The 9,814-nt window shown below is 30.8% G+C and overlaps 1 protein-coding gene across 1 annotated transcript; it reads right to left on the bottom strand.

The window, feature by feature from the left end:
• Positions 1-531: 531 nt before the first annotated feature.
• LOC103835298 (glycolipid transfer protein 3) lies at positions 532-8,821 on the bottom strand. The gene is made up of 6 exons (XM_009111442.2): positions 2,187-8,821; positions 1,942-1,997; positions 1,349-1,479; positions 1,108-1,243; positions 835-978; positions 532-734 (listed from the first exon to the last, which is right to left on the bottom strand). Exons 1-6 carry the CDS (start codon positions 2,386-2,388, stop codon positions 699-701), a joined length of 705 nt encoding a protein of 234 aa, XP_009109690.1. The 5' UTR covers positions 2,389-8,821; the 3' UTR covers positions 532-698.
• Between the last annotated feature and the right edge of the window lie 993 nt (positions 8,822-9,814).

Genomic DNA, 9,814 nt, shown 5'->3' with positions numbered 1-9,814 from the left:
CCTAAACCCTATTATCCCTCGGAATTTCCTCGGAATTTTTAAAATCTCCCAAAGGCTCTGTAGCGGCTATAATATATCCTCGGATATTCGTCGGTGTTTTCCGAGGAATATTATTTCTTCGGTATTTCATCGGTATATTCCGAGGAAATGCCGAGGAAACCGAAATTTTGATTTTCCTCGGAATTTCGTCGGAATATTCTGAGGATCTCATTTTCCGTCAGAATGTCCATCAGAATTACGTTGTGTTCTTGTAGCGACTCAACCTGTGTAATCATCATGAAACTGATTATGTGCATGCATGAGCATGTATATAGAACTATATATATGTTTTCAAACAAACTCATGTATACTTTTAGAATCGGCCCTAAATTTTATGGTTATTAATACTCCAATGCAAATTTTTATAATTTGTTACAATTTATATATACTTGTTTTATTAATTATTTAGAATTTATAGGACAATAGTTATATGTCATTGGACTATGATCACGACGGGTGTGTGTATACTTTAGTAAAATAAACAAAAGCTCATGTGCCAAAAAAGAAAATTATAGTTTCAAAAAAAATTATCATTGCATGCATGCGAGATGAAATATCTCATTCGAAGAAAATTGATAAACCCATCAGAAAAGTGATGCTACAAGTTAAACTATGTTACAACCAAACTATACTCTTAAGGTCTTCCTCCGTTCTCTTTCTCACGTTGACTTTAGTTTGTGCACTTCGTACAGTTCCTACCGCAACCAAAAAAAAAATCAGAAAAATCAAAACTAATCACAATGAAATTAATACACAAACTATATCACTGTTTTACTATTAACAAAAAAATCTTACCAAAATAGAATGGAGTTGGCTTACAAGTGGAATGAGCAAAGAAATTAAACTTCTTATATCATCTTGAACCATCTGGTGACTCTCGCCTTTACCCGCAAGCACATTAATGAATGTGTTATTGTTTGGTACCAGCTTAAGAGCCACCTTAAGACATAAGCACAAACATGAAACATATTCCAAGAAATTGTTTAGTTAATAAATAAAATTTGTGCTTTTGTTTTATAATTCATTTTTTTCTCGATTTATAATTATAACATTAACATAAAATAATACCTTGAAAGCAGCACAAGAGATCCATCCATGCCATGGTTTTATAGTCAAATTATAACTTTCTTCAACCGCTTGTTCCATGTTTTGTGACATGTCTTTGACCAGCCGTTGCAATAGTGCCAATGTAAAATCCATCGCTCTATAATATTTTGGGAGTACAACAAATTTGTTGGTTTATATATTTATATGGTCCTAACCAAACCTGTTTGGATTATATTTTAAATGCAGCAAAAAAGATGAGTACCTGGTTAGCCAAAGAGTAGCTCTGCTACAGCTTTTAGGCTTCTTAGAGGATCCTTCATTGGCTTCTTTTCTCATTATCTCAACCAAATTTGAGTACATAATAGGATCAGATTCCCACATCTCTTCTAATCTCTACACCAATTCAATAAACATAATAGGTTTAAATAACATGATAAAATCTATAATAATAATAATAATAAAGACGAGGATGGAGAAAAAAACGAGGTCCATTCATTCGAGAGAAAGAGAGAGTCTGACGAAAATGACCCTGAAAGCAACGTAAAGGTGTAGACGGGTCCATATGCCGTCGAGTCGAAACACATTTTTATTCATGCTAATTAGTTATTTTTTTTGGTGTAAATGCTAATTAGTTATAATCATGCTAATTAGTTAATTATACGTTGATTTTTTTTGAACTATCTATTGCATAAAATACTGTGTGTTTCAGTAAAACAAAGGACAATAATAATGAAAATGACAAAAATTAGAACTGATTACGCAAGTGATTACGAGCATTGAAAATGATCCGTATTATATACTATATGTTGAATTGATATTATTAGGCGTATTAAACGAAAAGACAAAATTAATTACTTGAATATTTTGATTAATGTCTTGTCGGAGAACAGCCATTGTCGGGCCAATCTTATCTGCAGCAATCAATCAACAAAGATTAAGAACAGCCATTGGAGAAGCTAAGAAACCTAAACAATACAGTGAGCAAGATTCCGAAGAACATAACTCTTTAAAGTATTAAATTAACATAATAACCCGCCCAAAATATGGAAAAGAAACAAAAACTGCATAACATTTTGTAATATAGATTCTTGAATATATACCAAGAACTTGGATGATTAATTTGCAAAATGAGAGGAGAGGCTTTAATGGTAGATTGATGATGTTGCTGGTGGCTTCTGTTTCGGTGGTAACTATTGTGGTCTTGGCTATAGAAAGAACAGAGAGTTCTTCAATGGCTGATCCAATCTCTGTTATTTTCTTTTCCTTCGCTGCCTCTTCCATCTCGCATCTCTTGCGTTTCATCCTTTGATAATTTTTCTCTTATTCTCGAGTATGTGTGCGTGTGTGTTGTGTGTGTATATGCCTCTGCTAAACGAACACCAGGAATCAGGCTATTTATAATTCCGACTACTGAGTCTTTCCTTTATTTATTTTTGATTCCGGACTATTTCTTAAATGAATTTGAGATATCTAAGCTTAAAAATAAAAGGTGATTAAATATAGTCTAAAACGATAGTGTGATAGTTAAGAGCTTTACCGTTATTATTTTTAAATAGATATTTCATCAAATTATAAAGTAGATTTCTCTTTCAATATTTATAAAAAATTCTGTAAATACTTTCAAACACATGTTTCCATATAAATAATTAGATTTTTATAACTTACAATAAAAATTAGAAAATTTAAATATTCTATAAATATTAATAAACATTGATGATATACTAGAATGGATATCTCACAATCTAAAATAAGAATATATAAATTTACAGAAATAATAATAATTTATGAATACATTATTAAATACAGGTATTCATATAGACACATACCTATACATATACAGACACTACACGTGTCAGCATGTTGTTTTGTGTGCAATGTACATGGAAAAGTGGGGGCAGTTAAGGATTTTAATTTGTGGGTCAAACGTCCTAATTAGACATAACTTTATCATTTTTATATTTAGGTTTATTAGGTTATTTTTTTTTTTTAAATTAGATTTATTCAACCTGAAAAACGAAGGTATTTAATCCGGTTACAAGCTAAATTTGAACAAAAGCTCCCAAGTGTATTACAAAACTATCTTTGCCTACCAACTAAACCTAGCCCATCCGATAGCTCACTTTTTAAATTTTTAGGATTCGATGACCATGGGACAGTGAGGTTCTCCTCGTTGCTTCGGATGACAGGAAGTCCCATACCATCTTTGGAGTAGCTAACTCCCGGAAATTTTTTTGGAACTCATAACTTTCACCAGAAATTACGCACATACGCATATAGAAGAAGATATAAGAGTCGTACCCAGAGAAAACTGCTCCAAACCCGCTGCACAACCTCATATAATGCCTAACAACTCAGAGCAAGGAGCTGATAAAGCCTCTAGACCAAGCGGAGAATAACAAAAATCGGGCACAATAAATAAACAAATCGAAGCTGAAAACACTCTAAGACTTGCCCAAGCGTTAGAATAACAACATCACCGTGAACACAACTGTGTGCACGACGCTGGAAAATTCTACGACCACCAATCAAGCCACCGAGGGAGGAGAGGCCCTGCTGACAAAACATAGACACTACAAACACCTCGTCGATCGTCTCTTCCGAGAACCGGGCAGAGACAATAACTGATCATGTGCCAAGGAACAAGCTCCGAACACCGTTCATACAAGAATGAAGCAGTCGGTAGCAAGTCGACACAACTCTCCGACTGACAGCATCAATAGGACGGGAAGAAGAAAGGAGATTTAGAGGAAGACCACAACATCGCCTTGAAGACGCCATAGACGACGCCTCCAACACCGCTCCGGAGCAGCACCTGAAAAAAAAAACACATCGAGCTCTATCACATGCCGACAACAAGAGGTTACTAACGCCTTTGAGAAAACAGAACTCCAAAGCTCTCAAGGCGGAAATGGTCAGAGGTGACCTTAACTAGACACCTAGGAGAAGGCAAAACTCCGCCACCAGACAGCCCTTACCGGCAAGAAGAATCGTTGGCGAGCCCACCGAACTGCCTCCATGCGCCACTGTACCACGAAGGGGCTAAAGGGACCCCTTACAAACCCTAAAAGCCGACCTCTCAAACCGAGACCACACCAACCCCGCGCCACTGCTCCAACAACCAACAATCCACATCCGAGCTGGAGCTTCTCACGTGCAAAGGAAAAAAAGAGATTGAGGTAGAAGAAAAAGGCTTCCGGCGTCGGAACGGCTTCTCACACGCCTCCGACGAGCCGGAGCTACATAATCCTGATTTTTAAATCGGGAGAAAAAATAGAGGATAGAGGCATTTGCTCAACTTGTTATAATGTTTTAATCGAGCAAGTAGTCAGCATGTTAATTAATTTTCCTTCCACTTATTATAATGTTTTAACCTAATTGAGTTTTTTTTTAATTGGCTTAAAGGGTAGTGATATAACAAAGAAACTTTTACTTAATTGATTTTTTTTTTAATTGGCCTAAAGGGTGGCGATATAATAAAGAAAGCTTTACCCACCACATATCAAAGACAAAATCCAGGTAGGAAGTAAACCATAAAGAGATCAAGAATTTATTGACAAAAAAGAGAGAACATGGTAGTCGTCGTCTGGTTATAAAACAAGATAATAGCATAACTTTTTTTTTTTTTTTTTTTTGAAAAGTTATAATAGCATAACTTGAACGGTTTCTTTGCTAAATGAATTAATTGACGTTGTCTAGAATCTATCGAGCATGCTGGTTGGTGAGGCACTCCAACTATTAGTGGGACGAATATTTTTTGCGTTTGCCTTAAATTTAATTTAGACAATATATAATTAATAATTAAATACATTTTATAATTTAAGTATATGGTCCGCATGATTTCAACTCCTTCTGATCACATCCCGATTCATGAATGACCAACTAATAATCCTTTTGTACAATAAATTTAACATGGCTAAGCCAAGCACGCCGTTTATGAATTCTAATCTATAGTCAACAGACGATTTAACCATTTAGTGTTAGATACAATTATTATTTGTGGTATATAAGAGTACTATTTTAAGTCTTTTTCAGGTAATGTTTATATATTATACAGCGTACCAATTACAAAGTCCTTCGTATATGGTCTACTTTTGTTCCTATCCAGTATCCAGACAGTAGGGTGTAATCACGATGTAGATTCTCAAAATAGAATAATGTTATAATGATCTTGTTATTTTGTCGTACATAGCGATGATAATTAATACGTTATAAATTAATAGACATGTTGTTAAGGGTATCTATCTAGTCCCAAATGAGTTTTGTAATGCCCAGCATACATATGTAACGCTTTTTCATGGTTTTAACATTTAAAAATTTGTGTTTCATGAAGTTTTTAAGTTGACAAAGTTATTTGATGTGGAAAAAACTTAACAGATGATCCATATAATCGGGGTAAATCTTCTAAAATGGAGCGAGACACGTGAAAATCTTTAAACTCGGTGTACATGTATAGTTCTGTATTAGTTTAAAAAAAAGGGTCTGTATGTTTTGATAGGTTATATACCAGGATGTATAAAGTTTAGTATTTGAGAAGATTTGAAGTGGATTGTTCTTTTTTTTTTTGAAAAAAACGAAGTGGATTGTTTTGTACTGAATTTTACATGATTTTAGGTAAATTAATTAAGAATTTACCATGATGATGTTTTTATTTTATCAAAAAGATAAATTTAATATGATTCTAGTTAAGAAATTCTAAAATCTCATATAAATTCGTATAATTTAGATTCTCTTACTAAGAAATTCAACAAAGAACACCACCTGAGATAGGAAAACCACATGAATTAGAACTACATAATATTTTATTCATTTTTAAATCAGATAATCCACTCGTTGAAATCCAAGTGGACCTTAGATTTTTTTATAAAGTTTTTGTGGGGAAAACTCTTTTAGTTTCACTATTTTATTTACTTTTATATTATTTATTTTCTTTTTCATTATTTATTATTGTATTTATTTGGAGAAACTCAAACAAAAACGACAGTTGTGTATGCTGTAAGTCTTAACATTGTAACCGTTGTGTATGCTGTAAGTCTAACATTGTAAAAATAATTTAAGTTCTTCTATAATCTATAATTTTAAATGATTTTAAAACAATGGCCTTATAATATATTGTAAAATATTTTAAAAATCATATTAGAATAACAACTGGTTTGTCATTTTAACAAAAATTCTTTTAAACTTTTTCTTGAAACTGAAAAAATCCTTTTGAACTTTTCATTGACAGGAATCATTATTTGTTTGTGCTCTATAGCTACTTAGAGCATCCGCATTACTAGTCTTTCAAAATATTTTCTTACAAAAAATAATCATAAAATAGTAAAAAGTATGAGAAAAAAAGATACAAAGTTGAGAAACTCTCACTCGAAAACACTAAAAATGATAAGCGAGTTACGGGAAAGCCTAAGTTTAAGTTACAAAAAAAAATGATAAGCGACTCATACGCCACTCGTACTTTAATGCTTGATAGATTTATATTTTCACCATTAAATTTTACGCACATAATAAATTGTTTTAGATATTTATATTGAGAGCTCATTTACATAAATTCATTAATGTTGATGCACTTAGAGTGAAGGCTATGTCTAGTAGGTACCAGTAAATCAACTTCCATTTGATGGAGTTGGCTATTATCAGACTCAATTTGTTAGGCCGTTCTTTGCTTTGTTTAGATTTTTCTTTCATCGAGCTTTCAAGATATATACTGTTGCATTTCGAATTGGATAGGTTAATCAATTTGTAAAACCTAAACTTCCAAAAATGTACAAATAGACTATCCAACCCTAAAAAAAAAAAGACTTTCCAGCCTTTATCTCAGAATTTTTATAAAAAACTAAAAAGAGAGAGCATGACAATGTTGATGGCTGGACTTGGTTGAAAACATAAGGAAGTAGAGCACATTGATAAAAGGAATATATGTTACTGTACAGGTGCCTGGAGTACTGTTTTAGGAGCCGTATGCTACCTTTCAGAGATCATTATCAGAGGTGAAAGTATTTATTCATCCTTTGCGTAGAGGTGAAAATGATCGCTTTGGGTCTTTAGGTGTGAACTAGACCATTTAATTGTGGGAATTAATGATGAATCTAAGCTAAGTTGTATTTGCGAGAAAAGGACATCATATACTATCCTCCTAATAAACTGTCATTTAATTTACAGTGTTTCTCCATCGTGTTGATCAGATATATATTTTTTTTTTCATCTCTTAGAAGAAGGGAGAAAGAGAGCTATAGAAATAAGATAAGTTAGAAAGAAGCTCGAATAGATCAAGAAAATATTTTACTTTTTCGAATATTGCCAGATATATACCACAAGCTTCCCATGCCGCTTCTAGTTTTATATAGTGTGAATACTCAAGATTCTTTACATTTAATTCTTTTTTTAAATCTTTGGACGGTTTACCAACATTTAACAATAGTATTGTCAGTTATATGTGAAGCATCAGGCTGTAATGTGACACGTATCCGACTCCTATTGAGTCATTACATTTTATTAAAAAAACGATATAAACTCATATATGTCGGTTCAACAGAGATATAACTAACTTACCAAAGCCCTGCAAGGCTGTAACGCATTTCCGGCCTGATCCATCCAAATTATATATGAGGTTGGGCGAGTTTATAATTATCAAATATATTAGTTGGATTTGGATGCAACGAAGATGATTTTTCATTTCTCTAATATTTTTTCTCTTATTTTACTGTACAAATAATTAACATAAAATATTTGCGGGTGCACATGATCGTACACCGAGTCTCTTCTCTTGCATCCGTCCAAGGTCGTCTTGTATCTTTTCTTGTATAAGCAGCCATAATGCATATACATACGCATGTTTCGTTTACCTTTCACTCATATGGATTAGAGATTTTTTTTATATTACTTTTATTGATAGCTATTATAGAATATGTATATATACATGATCATTTTATCTAGCGACTTTGGAGATTTTTCATACAAAAGAATCGGATAGTTTTTGAAGAAAAGAGGTAAATGAAGTTTTAGGGTTTGATATGGGTTTACTAATTGGGTCAATTTACTATCCGATACTTACGTTGGGACTGCTTCTTTTTCCTATCTGGGGTTAGAATTTGATACGGGTTTACTAAGGATTGTACATGTAATATGTCATCATTTGCTTCATTTAAATATGCAATCAAAGTTTAAAAAAAGAAAAAAAGAGGTAAATGAAGTTTTAGGGTTTATATTTGTAATAGAGTTTTGGGGTTCATACTGATTTCTAGTGCTCAATTTGAAAATGCATTTATTAGAAAATTTTCTCATTAAGAAGTCAAGCCGGCGAAATTAAATTTAAATTTAAATTTACACAAATTATTGATTAAATACTAGTTGAAATTTGAAAACAACTAGTTAATTAAAAATGTTTACAAATGTTCTAGGGTTCCGCTTGATGTACTTGATATGTCGGTAAGGCATGCAAGGACGACCAAAAGAATCTTTTTCTTCATTATATATATATATATATATATATATAGTTTTTTTTTGTAAACTTCTTCAATATTTTTTGTTCTTTTGTACTTTCTTCATTAATCGAACATACCCATATATCTACACTATTATTTATGAAGTGATTTAGCTTATTTATCATAATTTTCATAATTTTAGGTAATTTTGCTTATTTGTCATGTTTTAATTAGGTTTAAGTTGAGTCATTAATTTATTAATTAATAGTTTTTAGTTGAGTCCATAATTTATTAATTTAAATAATATAACTATAAAATATGTAATTAGATATATAATTATTTTGATTTTGCTTATTTGTCATTTTAGTCAATTTTTCTTATTTGTCATGTTTTTATTAGGTTTTAGCTTAGTCATTGATTTATTAATAATTTTTAGCTGAATCACCAATTTATTAATTAAAAAAAATATCTGTAATGAATATTATATATAATTAAAAACGAATATTGATTTAATAATATTTAAATCTGTATGTTATATTAAAATTCTTATTTTCTTATTTGTCATATTTTATTAGGTTTTAAACTTTTATATAGGTCATTGATTTATTATTAGTTTTTAACTGAGCATTTATTAATTTTCACAAAACCCGTAATGAATAATGAATTTTAAATATAATAAAACACTCATTTTATTTTAATAATATAAAATTTATATGTTATATTAAATAATTAATTATAAACTAATATAATAAAATTGTGAAAATATATTTTAAAATTAAGAGAATTCTTATATATATTGTGTTGCTATGTGAAAGCAATATTTTTTATTATAAAGTTAAAAAAATAAGATATAAAACAGTTTATAATTAAATATTAGTCAAACAAAAATATTTATATAAAGATATTTTCTAAACTATTTCTAATATATGAGTGTTTTAAAACTTCTGACACAATAATAAGTACATATATAGTTTGATGAATCTTTTTTTGACATATATAAATAATTTGATGTTTGATTTAACTATTTAAAATCATAAATAATAACTTAACTTGTAACTAAGTTCAAAACAAATTTTCATGCTTTTACTTTAAACCAGTTTAAGTTTAATCCGTGAAACACTATAGATTCAGTTGGTGACCACTAGAAGAATGAAAAAAATGAAAAAAAAATAAATTTTGAGGAATAGAGAATTCACCATAATGTTTTTCCTTCAACATGTTCACTAATTAGAGTTTTAGAATGTCGATTTTTGAATTAATAAGACATAAAATAATAAGTATTCGTAAGATGATTATGTCCGCATGAGCGG

The sequence above is a fragment of the Brassica rapa genome, chromosome A01 (genome assembly GCF_000309985.2).
Source record: "Brassica rapa cultivar Chiifu-401-42 chromosome A01, CAAS_Brap_v3.01, whole genome shotgun sequence".
In the NCBI taxonomy this organism is placed as follows: Eukaryota; Viridiplantae; Streptophyta; class Magnoliopsida; order Brassicales; family Brassicaceae; genus Brassica; species Brassica rapa.
This window is presented reverse-complemented; position numbering and strand designations above follow the sequence as displayed.

What these genes read in the sequence shown, in the direction of transcription:
- LOC103835298 (XM_009111442.2), bottom strand. Translation starts at nt 2,388, where the DNA reads ATGAAACGCAAGAGATGCGAGATGGAAGAGGCAGCGAAGGAAAAGAAA. An exon ending in GCTACTCTTTGGCTAACCAG is followed by an intron (nt 1,244 to 1,348) that starts GTACTCATCTTT and finishes AAAATATTATAG; the next exon opens with AGCGATGGATTTTACATTGG. An exon ending in TCTCTTGTGCTGCTTTCAAG is followed by an intron (nt 979 to 1,107) that starts GTATTATTTTAT and finishes TTATGTCTTAAG; the next exon opens with GTGGCTCTTAAGCTGGTACC.